Source organism: Triturus cristatus, chromosome 11 (assembly GCF_964204655.1).
Source record: "Triturus cristatus chromosome 11, aTriCri1.1, whole genome shotgun sequence".
Lineage (NCBI taxonomy): Eukaryota > Metazoa > Chordata > Amphibia > Caudata > Salamandridae > Triturus > Triturus cristatus.
In genome coordinates this window covers 111,710,629-111,731,511 of record NC_140594.1, presented here as the reverse complement: position 1 = coordinate 111,731,511, position 20,883 = coordinate 111,710,629, and the positions used below count along the sequence as shown (strand labels likewise).

General features: G+C 42.3%; 1 protein-coding gene across 2 annotated transcripts in view; it reads right to left on the bottom strand.

The window, feature by feature from the left end:
* MED15 (mediator complex subunit 15) overlaps window positions 1-20,883 on the bottom strand; it is a 723,364-nt gene that overhangs the window by 326,552 nt on the left and 375,929 nt on the right. For both annotated transcript variants that reach the window (XM_085634093.1, XM_085634094.1), the window contains exon 9: window positions 512-642. In XM_085634093.1, coding sequence (XP_085490219.1) covers window positions 512-642 — 131 coding nt within the window. The remainder of the gene's footprint in view (window positions 1-511; window positions 643-20,883) is intronic.

Genomic DNA, 20,883 nt, shown 5'->3' with positions numbered 1-20,883 from the left:
CACTGCAGAGATCACCACAATGTAATTTTGTCTACTACATCTACTGTAGCTAGCACCAGGTAAATCACTCTACTCATATTGGATATGGCATTTGAGAATTACCATGGATATAAAAGAATCTCCAAGTGTGCTATAAAGATGGATCTCTCCTAAAAGGAATCACATGCCACAGTACAAACACAAATATTCCCAGGACGATTTCACCAATCAACGTTCGCTCAGCTCCAATGATGTTCTGCTAGTGTACCTACATCTCACCTTTGACCGGACATTGTAGCCCAACCTTCTAACTGCATTTATAGTACCTTGGTGCTGATGATAAAACTTAATCTCAGCGCTTTATGCACCAGTCAAATGATTCATGAGCAGTATTGGAAATAATGCTCAATCATTCACATCAGGGCACGGAGAGCTTTCCGGGTTCTTAATGAAGCACCGAGAGCGAGAATACTTTTCTATGAAGGGTTCTACCTTCTGTAGTAATGTGAATGGAAAGACAAGCTTGACTCACCTCACATTAGAGTTGGGTTGAGAGGTAGGCTGTCCCGGCTGAGGGGACGGTTGGGGCTGAGGAGGTGGTGGCATGTGGACTTGAGCAACAGGGGAAGAAGAGGACATGGAGGTCGCATTGCCTTGATTGACCTGAAAGGGAAAGAAAACAAAACCGAACTGTAAAAACCTGGGTTTTCTAACAATGGAATGGCAATTTTTGTTCAAATTAATAAAAAACTCTGTTCTGTTTCATCTAACCATACTACAATTTGGCTGATGAGATTTGTGATTAATTGTGATTTTCTTCCTCGCCTTGCCAAACAAACTCTACAGACAGCACCCATTTTTCACGTCCAGACCAATGCACCCCACCCAATAACAATCACTACAAAAAAAACCTATTCACAGGCTTGTCACTGTATGGATCAAAGGCATGACATATATAGTGTATTATCTGATAATAATGATGTGCTATTCGCTATACATCCTTCACTGAGTAGATTAGTTGAGATTTTGTTATTGAAACACCAGGACGACCCATTTATGTATTCTTCTACATTACATTATTGCTATATGTTGTCATTCACAACAATTTCTAAAACTATCTTGTGTTTGTTTTGACTCGGTGAATTGCAACATTTCTAGTCAGATTATCTACCCTCACCACCATACCCCACCAGGGACTTATGAGATATCCCCTTATTCATTACGGTTATCTCCCATTGCACCATGATGCGAAATACCACTTCCCAGCTCCTTCTATTCAATTCGTTTGTATCATCCTACATCCCCTATGCAGAGCTACTCAAGCCTTTAGACCCGATCCCTCCCTTCTAGTAATGTTCCAATGTTTCTACATGATTTTTCACACACTCCCTGGCGTGACCCTGGGACTTGTTCTGTCTCTTCCCATGCTCCGATGACGTTTTCCATTAGCGCGTCATTGGACACGCCCACTAGGCCGATCACATATCTAGTCACTCTGTGACGGCTCGGTTGACACGTCGCGCTCTGAACCGATTTACCAAGGTAAGCCGTCAGCCCCATTTTCCCTCACCATCTATCCAGTTTTGTTAGTCTATTCCACGTTAATTGGCTTAGCGGTTTTGGTTGGGTTTCTGACTTTTGATTTCTGAACTTGCCGGTCATCTCCCACGGAAGCCCTGCCTGTCTTTCCACTTAGTTCTACATTTAGCGTCCAGTTCGCACAGATTTGAATCCTATAGGCCTACACGCATAGTCTTATGCCTACCTCTCTCCCTGTTGCAATGCCACCGTTTCAAATCCAACAGTGCTTGATCGCACGCACAGCCCCTACAGCTCTTGGCTGGCATCTTCTCCTGGTCTTTCCCGCCTAGAGTGCTTACTCTACTCTGTCCACACATTTGAGTGCCCATCCGTGTGTACAGTTTCATCCCCTCCTCATTCATTGTTCCATCGCGCACCTCGCGTACACAACGGGATTTTTCCTCTCTCAACTAGCCGGCCGCCCTGGCAGCTTCATTTTTCTTAACCATCGTATTGGCGCCTTCATGCGTGTTTTCCTCCGAGCCTCACTGGCCCCACCACCATTTTAAGTATACTCTCCAACACACTGTCTTTACTCTCTCTTTGTGCGCACCTACAGTGGCGCCATTTATCATGTTTGACATCATTGTTCCAAATCCACGTGATTTGTGTGTTTGTTGTAATTCCTCAGTCCCCTTTCCCAACTATGACCAATGAGGAACCCCTCTCTCTTTTATTATTCTAGAATTTATGTGATTTGCTCCCACGTCTGTAAGCCATTCATGCTGCATTCCCAGGACATGAGTAAGTTATCTCATGTTTTTCTTTTGATACCAACGCCCTTGCTGCTGGGTTAATGATGACCAGCTCATATGTGACCCCTTTTCCCTCTCCTCCCATTTTTCTCGCAGGAGCCTCACCAAGCCCACGTCCTCTATACATACGGCGGAGGTCTCCCGTCTTTTGAAACATAGTAGGTATTCTCTGAACCTTACCCATCTAGTAGCAAACGCCACTCTAGACCATTTGTCCTCACACCGATACTCTAATTATTCCTTAGGTGCTCCTCCCAGTCCTGAAGACCCCACTGCAAGGACAACAACCAGTCCTGCCCATAGGGGTCGAAACGTCGACAAACACATATCACACAAACTCCAGCGACATTATTTAGGAATAATTTATTGTCTATTCGAGTTATGTGTATCTTATGGAACATTTGACCTCACTGAGGCTGGAAAAGAACCATACAGGGAAATGTTGATGCACTTATGTCACTAAAACCTTTTCCCTGTCCCTTACCTCCACGTTATCACGTAACCCCTACCTCCCTCATTTTTCCTTTTCCACACTGAGAGCACTGTAAGATACTGTATTTAAAGTACATCGAATAACAGTTTTGTCTTTGAATGGTTATGCTTTCAATGCAATTTCAATAGGGATTCCTTCCTTTTTCCTGAAATTAAATAATCTGGATTTGCACCAGACAAATTAATGATTTGTGTTTTGCTACCATTGAAAAAGTACGCTACCACGACCCGACATTAATGTTTTGTGTTTTGCTACAATTGAAAAAGTACGCTACCACGACCTTATGTTATATACTGCACTGTATGGATCAAAGGCATGACTTTAGACTTGGACAAAGATATTTTTATCCATAAGAGAAATCGGATGTACTGCAGCCTCCATTTTATTTGTCACATCCACCCTGCAAGAACTAGATTCTAACAAACAGAGGGAATGAGTGGTCCAAAAGGAAACCTTCAAATTCTAACACTTCGATTACTTGACAGTAAATTATTTTTACTAGGGAGCAGTACCTTTCTGTAGTTTCTGCCTGCAGACTTAACTGACCTTCTGTTTTGGGATTCAGTGAAGGGGCACAATTATTTTGCAATAACTGTTTGCAACTCCATTAGTGAAGCATACAAAACTCTGGCAAATCATATTACATTTCAATTTTAAAATGTTCAGGAAGGTGTTCAATATTTAAATGTCAAAATGAGGTCTTTCTCCTGGATAAAAGGACACCAGATTTGTGAAATCTATGCCTGTATTCATAGATCTCGAACAACATCAAATTGCTTCTTTAGAGCAAGAGGGTTTTCCAAATTTGACCAAACAATATCAAGAGGAATGGATTTTGTACTTATGTAAGTATAGGAAAGGACTCTTGTGCTCAGATGCATACAAATTGTATCAAACTAACACAGCAAGTTCTCTGATTTAACTCCTTAAAGCTTAATTTTCTGAGTCCAAAAGAGGTGCCTTACAAGCCACGATCTGATTAATATCACTGTATGATCCGGTTCTCAGTAACCCAACACAGAAAAGTAGCCACCTTCAAAGAGATCTTTTGTGCACATTCTCATTGCAGCAGCCACTTCAGAAAAACTTGGCCAAGCTTGGCCATAATATACTTGCCCAAAATCATTTCAAATTTGTATATATATCCAGACTGCTTCACCCAGTTTATTTCCAATATCAGTCCCTGCAGAATAAATTGTAAATATGCTTGATGCAATAACATTTAAATATCTGCAGATCTGTAAACTTAAGTAGTGTTTGTAGTTGCCCGTGATCTTTTGCAATATTGTAAGAAAGAAAGCCCTGTCAAAAACATGTCTGCTACACTGCAGCACTGTTGCAGTCAAAAACCATGATTACAAATTAAGGACTGGTTACTAGCAGTGCCAAACGTACATTCGGGAAAAAACCTTTTCTTTAACTCCCCACTTCTGTATCAAACCACACCCTAATCAAAACATGTTTACTTACAACAGCTTCATGCTACAAATAAGCAGTTGTAAAGCTGTAGAAAGTAGATTTAACTAGTATCAAAAGAATCCAAATATGCCATGCTATCCATGGGGATTTAGAGATTCCATTGAAGGTCAAATGAGGTTAGATTTCTGATCCTCTCCCGGACTGTCCAAATGAGGGAGAAGCGGCCACTTTCTCTACATCACACGAGAGGGTTGCGAGGGAATATTGCACTGAACAGGGCGGCTGTCGGCACCTGGTGCCCCTGGCCAGGTGCTAAATTTAGGTTGGTGGTGAGGTCAGGTCTGGGATGCAGGCTACGTGGTGAAGACTCCATGCCACTAGGGACTGGGGGTGCCGGTGATGTGCTGCCCCACTACTGTGAGACTGGGATATAGCTCTCGACCTGAACCTCAGTTCCTGCATCAGATCCCCTTGACACAAGTGCAGAGAAGATCTCCTGGCAAACGCTCGAAAAGAGGTGTTGCAACTAGAGGAACAAAACACTGCAAGACTGAAGAGAATACCCATATATGAATCTTAGATACAGACTTAGGAGTCGCCTGGGCACTGTTATGGCACCTGAGGGTCAGCCCCTATAACTGCTAAATAACTGATAAGAAGCACAACTACTCAGAGGAAACTAAATCCACACCTGATAATCCTTGAAACACCAATCAAGTACATGCACACTCTTGTTTAAATTAAGCACTTAAAGCACACACCATGGGCAAGTGACAGATCACAATCGGAACTCAACTTTGACCCGCTCTTAAAACAAGCATTTGCAATGCACTAGGTTTTGCATTTACACGAGTTTGAGCTATTGGCACTGTAAATGACAATGCTTTTATTTATGTTTTGGTTTTTAAAACTTAAAAAGTGCATTGTCATTTACAATGCCAGTAGCTTAAACTTGTGTAAATGCAAAACCTATTGCATTGCAAATGCTTGTTCTTTTTCTGGTTGATTCCTTCTCTGGCTGATTACCGTGACAGGCATTAAAGTCGCCAACATTAAAGTGAAGTCACGCATTTATAGCACCTCCATAACTGTCCAGGGTGCTCGTAGCACTGTGTGCCTGAGCAAACTGATGGCAGCACGTGGTTTGCACTGCTTGCGGCAAGTTCAGGGGGGGCTAAGCTGAGCTTGTAGCGCCACAATGTAGCCAATTTACCCAACACACCAGTGGCACCAGCACTGACGTTAGGCGGGTCAGTCTGATTTTGCCCAATCACACAAGCACAGACTAGTGTGTAACACAGAGACACCCTTATTGGCTGGCTTTGCCGCGCTAGTGGGTGGGACACTTTAGTGCAAACGTTTTCTTTTTTTTGTGTTGAAATTTTTTATTGAATTTTATAAGACAAATACATTAGAGCATATGCAATAGTAAATAAAAAAGAATAATTACATGTTAGAAGGAATCATGGAATAAGAAATTGATAAATAAATACGATATAAATATGCGTTTAAATAGATAAATATAACTTGATGCAACGAAGATATCAAAACCCAGAATAACATATAATAAGAGTGAGCAATAGGGAAAAAAGAAAGAAGAAAAACATAGTAGGATAAAGAGTGCTGGAAATATAAAGAAATAGAACAGAGGAAAGGTAATTAAATAGAAGCAGAGGAGTACCACAACGGAGGAAGCAAATGAGTGTGAGGGAACAGAGGACAGAAAAGTGAAAGTTGATTAGTGTGTTTGAGTAGAAGTGGAGGCCGGAGGGTCAGCAGCATTTGATTTAAGAAATGGAGACCATATTCGAAGAAAGGTGTCATTTTGATCTTGAAGATTATAGATTGTACGTTCATGGGAAGCAGTTTGCATCATGGCCACCAACCAATCCTCCTGTGATGGAGGCAAAGTTGATTTCCAATGACGCAGTATACATATTTTGGCAGTAGCAATTGAAGTATGAAAAAGACGGAGTTGTGGCTTCGTGAGCTTTGGGGAATGACGTAAGTCATGTAGGAGAATGTTAGTAGATGTAAGTGGCAATTTTAGGGGCATGGTGGATTTCAAGGTAGCACCAATAAAAGTCCAATAGGGTTGAATACTAGGGCATTCACAAATGATATGAGTAATATCACAACCTGAATTGAAGCATCTCCAGCAGTTAGAATGCGAGAGAAGACCAGCTTGGTGTAATTTGACAGGAGACCAGTGCCAATCATGCAGAATTTTAAAAAGACAAAATTTAAGCCTTGATTCACGAGCTCCCTTATTTAAATTCTCTAGAATCAAATCCCACTCAGCATCGGAAAAGGAAATGGAGAGACGAGATTGCCATTTACGCTGGAGATCATGTGAAAGAGATTTAGAAAAAAGATGAGATGAAAAAATTTTGTATATACCAGAAGTAACACCCTTAAATTTCCCCCAAATGTGCAAATAGGATAATATAGGGGAATCCTGCAGGAGCCATGGTGATGATCCCATATGTGTCTTTAAACATTGTTGGAGTTGAAGATATTTGGAAGAATGATGAAGGGGAAGATCAAATTCTACCCTGAGTTGAGAGAATGACTTAAAATCCCCATCATGTAGGAGTTGATCCGGATAGAGAATACCTGCAGCTCGCCATTCAGACCAGGATAACATACGGCCATTAATACGGATCCCCGAATTATTCCACAAGGGAGCCTTAGCATGTATTCTGGAGTTTAAGCCTAATAATCTGCGACTTCTCTGCCAGGATTTATGCATGGCGGATAGTATCGGGTTTTTTGGGTCAGAACGACTAGAGCCAGTACCATACAGAGGAGAAAGGTTTGATTCCGAGGATAGAAGATGTCTTTCTATTTGAACCCATTGTGGTAAATCCTTGATGCCAGGTAAAAAATATGAGATTTGGGAAATATGTAACGCCAAAGAGTAGTGTTCAATAGAAGGAAGACCGATTCCGCCAGATAATTGGTGAGCCTTCAACTTAGTGATAGCAAGTCGCGGCTTCATAGTACCCCAGATGAAGGTTTTAATCTGGGCATCTATTGATCGAAGTAAGGATAGAGGGATCTGCAAAGGAAGCATACCTAGAATGTATATAAATCTCGGAAGGGTAACCATTTTAACAGCCTGAGTTCTGCCCCAAAGAGAAAGGCCCAAAGCCTTCCATTTGTCAAAATCCCGTTGCATTTGGGATATAAGAGGAGATAAATTATCTGCAACCATGTCTTGCAATCCTTTATTAACGAGGACACCCAAGTATTTAAGGCGTGAAGGCTGCCAATGAAAAGGGAATCCAAAAATGGCTGCTTTGGTGGTACCGTTAGAGATGGGTAAAGCTTCACTCTTGTCCCAATTAATCTTATAACCTGAAAAAGAGGAGAAATCATTAATAATGTGAAGAAGAGAAGGAATCGACCGGGGAAGACGAGTAAGTGTGAGTAGTATATCATCAGCATATAAGTATATTTTAGAATGTCCAATTGGAAGGGGGACACCAGAGACCTCATCCGATTGACGAATGGTGGCGGCCAAGGGCTCCATAGCCAGAAGAAACAAAAGGGGGGATAGTGGACATCCTTGACGTGTCCCTCTCTTAATAGTAAAGGTGTGTGATAGAAACCCACCACAATTTACCTGAGCAGAAGGATGATCATATAATAAGCGTACCTTATCAATAAATTTCTTGCCTAAACCAAATCTATCCATGACCTTGAAGAGATAGTTCCATTCGATGCGGTCGAACGCCTTTTCTGCGTCAAGTGAAAGGGCTAACGCATCATCCTTAAGATGTTGAGCCGACCATAATGCATGGGCCAGAGAACGCAGATGATTCCTAGAGGATCGACCCGGTACAAAGCCTACTTGAGAATGGTGTATCAAGGAAGGCAAGACCTTACGCAAACGCGAAGCAAGGATGCTGGCCAGAATTTTAATATCAGTATTCAATAAAGAGATGGGGCGATAGCTACTGCAGAGCTGGGGGTCCTTACCTGGCTTTGGAAGCACGACAATAATAGCCTTGTTAGAAAGAGGTCCTAGTGAAGATGAACTATCCGCCTCCTGGAATGCAGTATGCAGGGTATCAATAATATTGTGACCTGCCCAGCGATAGAACTCAGGGGGAAATCCATCCTCACCAGGAGCCTTGTGATAGGGCAGGGCAGTAATCGCACTAGAGACCTCATCTCTGGTTATTTCACCCTCTAGGATGGCTCTGCCCTCCGCCGAAAGAGAAGGAAGATGTACTTTTGCAAGAAATGCTGTCATTTTATCCGTATCCATTCTACTATCGGAGGTGTAAAGAGATTCGTAAAAAGAGGCGAACTCATTAACGATGTCTTGAGGTTTCGTGCACAGGTGACCTTGCGTAGATCTAATGGCCGGAATGGCCATGGACGCCTCCCTCTGACGCAGCTGCGCGGCTAATAACCTTCCCGCCTTTTCCCCTTGCTCGTAATGCCGGCCTTTCATTTTCTGTAAAGCGAATTCTGCTTTGGATGTAAAAAGGCTATTTAAGGCCATTCGAGCTTGCTCTAGTAATTTGCGGTTTTGTAAAGACGGAGATGCGGTGTATAAGCGAGAATAAGTTTGTATATCAGATTCGAGCTCACTTTGTCTCCTTGCATTTTGTTTATTAGCAATTGCTGCATCACGCATTAATTGCCCCCTCAAAGTAGCCTTCGCCGCGGCCCAAAGAGTCCTGCTGGAGGTGACAGACCCCTGGTTAGTAGAAAGATAATTTTGAAGGTGAGATTGCAGTTGGGCCTTACCAGCAGGAGTCCTGTGGCGTTGGATGCTCATACGCCATGGTTTACGCCCAGGCCGAGAGAGACCCAGATCAAGGGAAAGGAGAACCGGAGAGTGATCAGACAAGGCCGCTTCCAGGATGCAAGAGTCTGTAACAAATTGAACTGTGTTATGAGAAATAAGGAAATAATCAAGACGAGAAAATGTACCATGGGCCGAAGAAAAGAAAGTATATTCCTTATCCTTTGGATGGCTAAAACGCCAATGGTCAACCAGTCCGATATCTGATATGATGTCCCCCAACAAGGCTCTGTCTGACGCATTGCCCCTGTCTAATGGGCCAGTTTTGTCTAAAATGGAATCTTGCGTCACATTCCAGTCTCCGCCAATCAAATATTGTGATGCATTAATTTCAAGCAGTAAACGGGAAAGTTGAAGAAAGAATGTTTTTTTGGTACCCGTAGGGGCATAAACAGACCCTACACAAATGTGAGACTCTCCAATTTTAAGTTTGGCAAATACATAACGGCCATTTACATCTGACCATGTTTTAGAGACAGTGACCGGGAGGGATTTGCGAAGGAGGATTGCTACTCCACATTTGCGGAGAGGGCCTGTGTCTGAGGAATCGTCTTGTTGAACACTACTATGGATAACCTTGCCCACCCAGTCTCTGCAAAGTTTGTCCGACTCCAGAGCATCCAAATGGGTCTCCTGAAGCAAGGCCACATCTACATGTTTGGTCTGGAGATAGGAGAGTACTTTCTTCCGCTTTATGTAATGAGTGAGGCCATGTACATTCCAGGTGATCGCATTCAGAGAATGTGCCTGTGTCATAGTAGAATAGAGCAAAAATCAGGAGGAAGAAGATAATATAAAGCACAAAACAACGTAGTGAACCAAACAAAAGGAAAAGGGAGAGAAATGACAAAAGAAAGAGGAAACAGAAAGAATATAAGTGGAAGTAGTACTTCTAATCTAGATGAAATGCATAAAGAAAACAAGAAAAAGATAAAGACGAAAGGAGGTAAGATTTAGAAAATAGTACAATAATAAAGAAATTATGGAATACTAGCGAGTAAAGAACAAGAAACCGTAAGACTGTTACCCGCGGGTCTGGGCGCACTAGAGCGCCGCCGCGGGAAAAGACCCCACAGAAAGAGAGAAGCAATTAAGAAGGCATTAATAATATAGAAGGGAAGCCCAAAAGAGCAATATAAAAAGAACAGAAGAAGGTAGAGAGAGCCAAATAGAGGTTGAGAAGCAACACTACAGAAGAGGAGAGATCTTACAGTAATTAAATGTGAGGTAACCTAAGCGTATAAAACATATCATACACATATATCAAAAATCTATACCAATATGCATACGAGCAAATAAGGTGATACAACTATAATCAAACAATTAGGCGCCAATGCACCCGGGTAACTGCAAAACCAGTTGAGAATATGCAATAAAATTGTAGCATGAAAAGTGAGAAATACAGGGAGATAAAAGAATAGCATTATAAGGCAGAGATATAGCAGAAGGCAAAGTGAAAAGGAAAAGAGGTAAGATAAGAAGTTAGTGAGAAAAGAGGTAAGAAAGAAAAGGCAATCAGATATTATAACAGCGAAAATGCCAAAGATATATAATAATGGTTTAACAATATAAACAAGGCCCGCAAGGACCGAAAGTCTACGATAAACTGCCAATAAGTCAAGAAGTGATTTTTCCCACATGAGGAAGTATTATTCAGTCCGCATCCGAAGGGGTTTTAAGAGGAGAGCGGGACTTGTCCCTTTGTAAGTCTTGTGGGAATGTGGCTGCTGAGACCGACTGTATTGCTGACTTCCTATCTTCTTGTGAGCGGTGAAGTCTTTCAAGGTCCCTACCACGAGGCCGAGGACTATTAGGAGGGCGTCTGCTGCGGTCTGGCAATGGAGTAGAAGACTTATAGGGAGAATGGGACTGAGCCTGCTGCGAAGATGGAGTGAGAACTTCCATATCTTGAGGTTGAAGACAGTCCAAGAATTGCTGAAGATGCTCTGGATCATGAAAGTCCTTTGAAACTCCATCTTTGGTGATGCGAAAACGTGCTGGTTCAAATAGGCCATACTTAATGCCTAATTGACGTAATTGAGGTCGCATAGAAAGAAAGGCTTTCCGCCGCTCATTTGTTTCTTTAGAGAAATCAGCTGCCATATGAATCCGATGGCCATCAAAGGAAAAAGAACCTTGTAGCCGAGCAGCAGCCAATAATTGTCTTGTTTGATCGTGACGGAGGAAACAGGCAATGATCGGTCGTGGCCGCGCAGCAGGATCATTGCGTGGGGGGCCAAGTCTATGAGCCCGCTGTATCTCCAAAGGTGGAGTGAAAGAAATGCCAGTCAGCTTTGGAAGTATACGACACAAAAATGCACTGGAGTTTTGTCCTTCAATGCGCTCTGGAAAACCAAAAAAACGGATGTTGTCCCTCCTACTACGATCTTCCAAATCAGTGAGCTTGCTATGTAAGAATAAAAGGTCTTGTTCTTTGTTTGGAAGGGAATCAAATCGTTTCTCCATTGCCAGAACTCTGGAGTCCAGGGATTCAACCTTCACATGGAAGCTGGAGATTTCTGCTCTAATTGATTTAGTCTCCTCAGCCAAGGACGTGATTGTAAGGTTCATGTCATCTAGTCGGCGAATAACCTCAGATATTTCATGCAGAATACGCTGCATAGTTGCCGCCGACGCTTGCCCACCATTAGAGGGCGCAGCGTGAGGGGCCGAGGAGGATGCATGGCCTTTCGTTGGCATAGTAGTAGACTGTTTAAGAGCTTCTGCGAAAAGAAGTGGTTTAGGAGTCTTATTTCCTTGCTTGGTAGCAGACATTTGAAGAATAGGCTTGATGGAAACTTTGAAAATACGTGAAGGCGTCTTTCCGTGTGATGAAATACTTATATGTGAGCACAAAAAATATGGCAAAGTGTCGGAATATACAGAGCAGCACAATTAATAACTGTACATATATATGATAGTAGGACACTGGCCCCCCCAAAAGAAGAAACCCATGTCTCACCTTCAAACACTGAAATTCGGAAGCATATTTTCAAAAAGTGGTATCTGTGCAATAACAAGGCATCAATTATCGCTATAGTCAAAAGGGCGCAGAAATATAACAGTAATAGAATGAAAAACAGCGTATGTGCGCTTATGGCGGTGACAAACAAATTTGCGATTATGACGAGACTAAATTAATCAATATTCCAGAATGCAGATTAGTCATGGACCATGCAGGAACAGAGGGCACATTTCCTGACTGAAAAAGTTGACAAGAGCGCTATGACGACATTATGAGGAGACACAGACTAATGTAGGTCAGTCAGCCTGCTCTTAAGAAAGCCATTTTCATGAAGCACCAGCGTAAACAATAGTCAAAAAGCGCAAAATTGTAGTTACAGTGAAGATGAGAGGAAACAACTCTCAAAGGTTCCGTTTTTTGTAAATTTCAGCTGAGCTTGAGGAACCAGAACTTCCAATTACGAGGGAGCCATTGACCATGTAAAGGATGGAGTGCACAAATCCTGTGCGAAATGCGCGTCAAAGGTGCTACAACAGTAGTATGGAAGAAATTAGCCCTACCAGTAGCTGACGAACAGCGCGGCAAAAATCATGGTTCCTGTCAGAAATTCCTGAACTCTGAAGGAGGCGTTGCTGCAGGCATATTGAAGGAGGCGCGGCCAGAGTGAAACCAGGCAGGCGCCCGTTGTCAACGTCGGGGGCGCGGCTTCATGAGGAGAGTGAGGCGGCCTGAAGGAACACGTCAGGCAGAGTGCGCCGGGCAACATCACCACAGAACATCGTCGAGGCGGTCGTCAACAGAGAGCCATTGTCATGCCTCCGAAACCCGCCCAAATCCTGCCCCCCATCTTCCGGTTGCAGCAGGGCACGTAGAGAAGATTCGAAAGCCGGTGGAAGGTGAGAATATTCCCTTAAGGGCTCATCCCGCGGCGGAGCTCATCCGTCAGGCGGCCATCTTCCTGCGTGGCCAGACCACGCCCCTGTGCAAACGTTTTCAAACAGCAAGCAGCTCCCACCGCAGCTCGCACCGTGCCTCCTATTGCACCCACTAGTAGTGTGCCTCAACTGATACTGAGTCCAGTAGTTTCTAAATAAAAGTTTATTGGGGCAGACGTTTAATAACTTATTTTGACCTAAATAGGTCTTGGTCACATATATATATATAGGCCTGGGCGTAGTTAGCGTAGTTTTGCTACGTGGAACTCTGCAAAGTTACAAAAAAACTCTGCCTCAGAGTCTCTCAACTGAGGCGTGGCTTGCTCTGTGCTCCAGTCAGTCCTAATTTAATTTACTTTCGTCGTGTGTGCACTGCAGCCAGAAGCCCTGCTCCTTTGACTCTGAAATACAAGGTGAGCAGGTGCCCATTGTGGTGCAGAATGTGAAAGGGCTCCTCCTCTTACGAGTGCATGTTAATGGGACCTCCCGTGGCGTGCTGATGATAGTGCCATGCTATGTTGAATTGGGTTTGAAGTGCCGTGGGGTAATCAGGAAGGGCAAATGGCCTCAGGATGACTATTACCGATTTTTATTTAAAGGCCCCTCCCAGCCAGGCACACTGCTGAAAAAAACCAAGCATTTGCAATGCAGTATGTCTCGCAGTTACGCACGTTTAAGCTATTGGCATTTTAAATGACAATGCCCTTTATTTATTTATGTTTTTAAAACGAAAACTAAAATAAAAGGCATTGTTATTTGCAATGTCAATAGCTCAAACTCGCGTAACTGCGAGACCTATTGCATTGCAAATGCTTGTTCCTCCTGTCATTCACGTGCCCTCGTTGCAGCAAAAGCAATGCATCCTCTGGTAACCGCATTTCAAATTAAATTAACGCGACTGCTATACAGATTATGCCCGTTTGCATTCTACAGATCTCCACGGCAGGGACCTAAGTCCCGAAGCACAGGCAGTGAAGTACTGTGGAATGTTTCTAATATGAAAAAGCAAGCTGCATGAAAAACAAAGCAGCCGAACACGAGCCAGCAGACTGCTGACAGGAGCTGGGGCTGCCTACGAAAAGACATACATCACGTGGGCTACGTCGCCGAAAGCAGAACAGCGTGGGAGAGGCGAGGGAGCTAAACAATGCATTAGTGTATTTATTAATAACACATTTACGACTGGTTCTGTCGTGCCTTTGTTTGATGTGCGTGCCCCGTCAGTGCCTGGGAGTCATAGCTAAGGAACATTTCTGGGCCTGGGTTTACAGAGGGATTCTAGGTGTGCACACAGGTTGCTGCAGTCTGGAGCGCCTACGAAGAACCATTAGTTTTACCTCATTCCCTTTTGTTGTGGGCGCTGTATGTTTTAGAAGCCTTGCAAATAGCAGGACAGCTAGAAATGTAAATAGTGATTTTGGCTCGGATGGGCTGGGTGATTAACAAGCACTTGGTCGTGCTGTGCAGTTTCTATTTTGTCTGTATGAAGACAGATACACTGTTGCTACTAGCCTGGTGCCTTTTTCCTATGTGCAAATCGAGCTTGCGCTGCTGCTCCGTAAACTCTATGTAACATGTGTCTTGTCATACATGTGGGCAAAAGTGTTTAAGGATTTGTTTGCAAAGAAATTGGCTGCTGGGCATTTTTTTCAGTCTTTTAATCCTTGCTAATACTTCGGAAACATTTGTAAACACAAAAAACAAAACTTTTTGCTTTGTCGATGTGTGTTCGAATGCATTACAAAAACATTAAACTTACCACTCTGAGAACTTGGCATCAACTTGAAACTGAAAACAATGCCTAATTACTGCGTTCAGGAAGGGTCGCTTCCGGTCTCCGTCAGGAAGAGTGCTTTGTAAATTGACAACAGTGGCTTGGGAAATAACGAGCAGCAGCCAACAAGCAAGATCTAAGACCAACATTCCTAGCACTTAAGGAGTCGTGGAAACCTCCTGCATGTGCTCACAAGTGAAGAAGTCGAAGGACAGAGGGCTACACCACCTACTCACACAAACAATGTAAACAAGAAGCATGTTATGTAGTCAGAATCCGAGGGAACCAGGGACTTGCCACTCTGACAACATGCAGGAGCGAGGATGTCTTCATTGTTACGATTCCTTTTGTTTGTAAATTTCAGATGCTCTTATTATCTCACAGCCGATTACCTATACTTAAAAATCACATTATTTCAACAGGAAAGTGAACTAAACTCACAAGAGTCTGAGTCGGCAAGATATAACAAGCAGGTGCGCGCACGTCATTCACAGGGCAGGGAGCAGTGAAAAGGACGAGAAAGTATAATTGGAACAAGCCGGCCACGTTTGGAGTCATTTGGAGGATTAAAAGAAACTGCTTCAGTTGCCGCTTTGTACGCGGGGAGGGGAGAACACGGATGGCCGCTATGAGACGGAGGTAAGGGAGATAGTGTTGGTGCCCTGTTCATCGAAGGGTGGGGGGGGCTCTAAGGCGACGGCTGTTTACCGCGCGAAAATAGAACAGGACAGACAGGAGCAGAAGCGAGAGGAGCAGGGGTTTGAAAAAAAGTTGAGTTGTGTGCACGCGCCCTAAAAGAAAATTTTAAAAAAGCACGCAAGTGCAAAAGTGAAAGCAGCTGCAGCGGCACGTCTGGCGAGTGATGTGCACGCATCATGACGAGAGAGGAAAGCCAGATGGCACCTCTGCTCATAATTGTGCGCGTAACCGCACGCTCTATGCCCCACAAAAAGTTGTGGTCGGCTTTTTAAAGCCCATTCACTAAATGTCTCGCCAGAGCAGCACATGCGCTGGCTCAGGCGAGACGTAAAAAAATCCACAAGAGGATGGGATGGCAATGAGAGAGACTTACAGTATGCCAGAATACTATGATCGCCACACTATACTATGCAGTATGCAACAAAACCTCCAAACCACTGACTGGAAAATAGATGCACTATCTTGCAGAATGAATCACATGACAAAGACTTGACAAACAATCATCAAAACTAGATATGGCTGACCGAAGTACCTTAGACATCAGAGACGACAACATTACTGGTAAAGACACTGACCATCCTGAGGCCCAAAATAGGAGAGGTGGGGGATGGACATGGTTCTATTCAGGCAAGGCTTATGCAATGCAGTGGACAGAGTGACTTAGGCGGAGGGGCAGATCTCAGGGCTTGAAGACACAGTAGAGGAAATAAAGTCCTGGGTGTTGCACCTCTTTTCAGTATTAAACATGCAAGAAGAGCAGATGGAAGATGCTGAGGATAGAACCAGGACGAACAATCTTTAATTTGTGGAATTTCCCAAAAAATCTCAACCAGAGAAGTTCCTGAAATAATGGATATACAAGTTTGCACCAGAGAGGTTTTTATTGGGCTTTGCTATACAATGAGCTCATTGTCCCGACACAGAAGCCTTCACACAGCCTCCAACCATTAGCAATTATAGCGAAGATTCTTAATCACAAAGACTAGGATGAATTCTATCAGACAGTTCATTCTCTAGATCCACTACTCTTTGAATTCATCCGCATCGAGGTCTTCCCAGACTACATTATCTGGTCCAACGGTAAATGATTTTCTTGGACAACGTTAAAAACTGAAAGTCATGAACATTACATACATGCTAATGTTCTCAGCCAAACTGAAGGTTACCCTCAACTCCTAATTCTTCTTTTTGGAAACAACAAAGAATGCCTGGGACTGGATAACAGAAATTAAATACCGTACTTAAAGCGCAGCAGCCCCCACATGAATGTGATGGTACCAGTGGTCCCATAAGATTCAGAAGTGGAAAATGCATGAAGAAAGAGAACAGGTAGCAGCAGGTCTGACCCAGAACAGGGCCGACATATTGTCAAGAAACCAGAATCATCAGGCTGAGGGCAGAGTCATATAGCGAAGGAGTAACATCTAAACACTCAAGGGCTGCTGCTGGGAGGTGCAGAGACCCTGGTTTGTTCGGCACCTTACTCCCTGAACTAAGGGACACACACACACACACCGGAAAACAGAGTAACTACTATTTGTAAAAATGTTTTTTTAATTCTGTATCTTAGCTGCACATCACATCCTTAATGCGTGCGACTGCCTGGCACAACAGCTGCTTGTCTCCCTCCTTTCTTTTCAAATGGGTGTTGTAGGGGCCGACAGATGCTTCTTGGATGGAAGTATAGCAAGGGAGCACACGGGGTTGGAGATGGGGTGCTGAAACACAATTTGTTGTTAGTCCAGTTTAATGTATTTATTTTGAAGGTTTTATATAGTGCGAACATGACCCTTGAGGGTATCAGAGCGCTTTACAAGGGAGGAAAGATTAACAAAAGAACACTGTTTGCCATAACTATGTCTTGCTATACAAACATCCGTTATGAGGGCTAGATACGTTGTTCATGTGAATTTACTAATTAGTAGAGACTTTACTTCTTTCTTGAAAGATGCAGTAGATGGATTCAGTCTAGTTTGAGGGGGGGGGGAAATGTATGTATGTTTACTTTTTGGCAAATCATTGTTGTTTCAGAAGAAGATTGCTGGAACTTCTGGAGGATCTGTTACAAAATGAGAACACCAGTTTCTGGGCCAGATAACTTGTCATGCAAGTGATTTTTAGTGGAATTCTCGCTTCGAATGGTAGCCAGTTAAGAGCTCTAAAGTCGGGGTAAATGTGGCAATTTCTTTAGAGCCCATTATGAGACTAGCTGCTGAGTTGAGTGAGGCTCTTATAGGGGCCGTTGTAGATCGGGGAGTCCGCAAAGAGTTGCACTCCCATAGTCTAGTCTGGGGATTACTAGTGCTTGTACTGCCAATTTGAAGTCATTTGCGATAAGGAAGGGGTTTAATTTTCTCAAAGTGTGCATCTGAATGTTTGCTTCTTTTGTTGCAGCAATAATCTGTTTCTGCATGTTTAGATTCCTGTCAAGTGTTAATCCCAGCGATTACGCTGAGTTGATCATTTGAGGTTGGCAGTTGAGCGATGTTAGTTCTTAAAGCCATTCTTCTATGATGGTTGTTTGGTTGGGTGGAGAAATTCAATCTTGAGGGTGCTTAGTTTCATTTTTTTTTTTATTGTTTCCAAGGCGGATTCACAAATATAAACATACATGAGTTGATATAGCAGAATACGGCTTAAGTACAGAACAAAAAAAGGGATATCACATACACTACAATATACCCATATCATCAGACAGAAAATTCATAAGAGTTCCCCAGATTGAAATACCTAAACGTTTCTTCCTAATCCCTTTTAAGGCATATAAATGCATTTCCATTTCATACATACGATACAGCTTGGCTCTCCAAAATTCGAACGTAGGAGCCTCAGGTGATAACCACTCTGTAGCAATACATAACCGAGCAACAGTCATTGCAAGAAAAAGAAAATAGGAATGTTCTTTTAAGACCTGATGGGTATATATACTCTGACATCTCCCTAATATCAACAATGATGGAGAAATCTTTAACGAACAACCAAGTACCAATGAAATAAATTTTTCAATTTCTACAAAAAAATGTATCAGTTTTGTACAATTATAGAATATATGCACCATGTCTGCCTCTTGTTCTCCACACCGAAAGCATTTACCATCATATTTATCACCCCAGGTCGCCATACGTTTAGGAGTATAGTATAACCTAAAAATAGTTTTATAGACTTGGGCTTTTAAATTGGCTGCCAAACAAATTTCCTTAGCAAGACATAGCGATTCCCCTATGTCAATTTGAGAATCTGCCAATTGTATAGTCCAGTACTGGTTGTATTTTTGCATGTCGTCATTTTTATAATCATTTAACATCACATATAATGGACCAATCTTTTTCTGAAGTCGAATTCCCTCGACTAAGTCATTCGGAAGTGCCTCAATATGATTTTTTAAACAAAAATCCCGAACTTGAAGATATTTAAAAAAAAACGCAGGTGGGAGCCGAAATTTATCTGATAATTCTGCGTATGTTACGAATATGGCATTTTTATGATATAAATCCCCAATTCTTGAAATCCCTTTTTTAAGCCATATCTTAGCGATATCATCCCAAAACACCGAGGGAAGTAGTTTACAGGCTTCAAAGGGAGTGTAATATGTAATTTTACCAAATTTCATTATTTTCTTAACATTTCTCCACACTTTAAAAGCTGAAGCGAGAGTCTTAAATCGTGTATGTTTATAATAATTGCCCTCTAGTTCTTTTAATAGACATCCTTTTGCTTGTGCTCCTAAAAGTAAGAAAAAAATAGAAGGGCTATCCGCCTCATTCTTCGGAGATTCCCCTGTCAGTATATATCCCATTTTTTGTAAAAAACAAATATAATAATAATAAAGAAAATCAGGTATACCGCGTCCTCCTCTTTCTTCCGGTAGAGTAAGCCATTTCATGGATCTGCGCGGTTTACCAGGGGCCCAAACAAACTTCCCACAAATATTTTGTAAATACTGTATATGTTTAAGTGGAATTTCTAAAGGTATACTACGAAACAGATATAGTATTTTAGCTAAAATGCTCATCTTAATAATATTCCCCCTTCCAATAATGGATAGTTGAAGCCTGCTCCATTTATCCAATGACTGTTTAACCTGGGCGATGCTCACTTCCCAATTTCTCTCAACAATTTCTTGCATTTGAGTTTTAATTAGAATTCCCAGATAGGTTACTTCATTAGTGACCCGACAATCATTAAATTGTATATTCTTTGTACAAAGAATTTGGGTTTTTTCCGCATTTAATTTGTATCCTGACATACTTCCATAATCTTTGGCCAATGATTCTATCTCCACTATTGCCTCCCTGGGATCAGTAGTTACTATGGCTATATCATCTGCATATGCGAATACAGTAAATAAAATATCAGCAACTGGAAAGGGTTTGATACATAAAGAATTCTGTAGGCTTATGATGAAAGGGTGGATATATAAGGCAAACAATAAAGGGGAGCAAGGGCACCCTTGCCTTGTTCCTCTGGTTATTTTGATTTCCTCTGATTTTAAGCCCATTGCTACAATTCTGGCCTTTGGTGCGTTGTATAATACCTTAATTGCATTTAAAAAAGCACTTCCAAAACCCATCCGTTTCATCACCTCCCACAGATAGACCCATTCCACGCGATCAAAAGCTTTCTCAGCATCTAGAAGAATTAAAGCTAGATCCTTTTTTTTCACGTCAGCATAGTCCAATAAAGTAATAACTTTATTAATATGAGAGACCGTTCCTCTTTTGGGTATAAAGCCATGCTGACTAGTAGTGACTAATGATGATATAACCTTGGAGATACGATTGGCCAACATTTTAGAGTATAGTTTGCGGTCACAATTAAGTAAGGATATTGGACGATATGATCCAGGTAATTCAGGTGATTTCCCTTTTTTACTAAAAACAATAATAGAAGCATCATTCCAGGTAGCGGGTGATATTCCCTTTTGTGCCATCCTAAATGTAGATAACAATACATTCTTCAATGGTTCAAAGAAGCATTTATACACCTCCCCCGGGATAAAGTCAGGGCCGGCAGCTTTACCATTAGGTATTTGACTAACAGCCTCCTCTAATTCCTCCATAGTAAAGGGACTATCTAAAATTTCAGCTTCAATGTGGTTTAATTGTTTTAACACTGCGCAATCAGGAATCTGAGCCTTAGTGGAATTTGATTGCTGAGTATACAGTTCCGAATAGAATTGATGAAATACGTGTAAAATCTCCGAGGGGGCTTCCCGAACCACCCCATCTTTATCCTGAACTCTGGAAATCACTCGAGAGGTGGATTTCATTTTTAACCTCAAAGCTAAAGAGCGGCCGATAGCTTCCCCATATTCATAAATGTGTCTGCTATTTGTTAGATATTTACGCGCTATCTCTTCGGCCCATACTCCAGTAATAGTAGCCTTACATTGTGCAATTGACTCTTCCATGAGCAGTATCTGATTTAAGTTATCTTTATTCGTCAAAGCAGTAGCCAGACC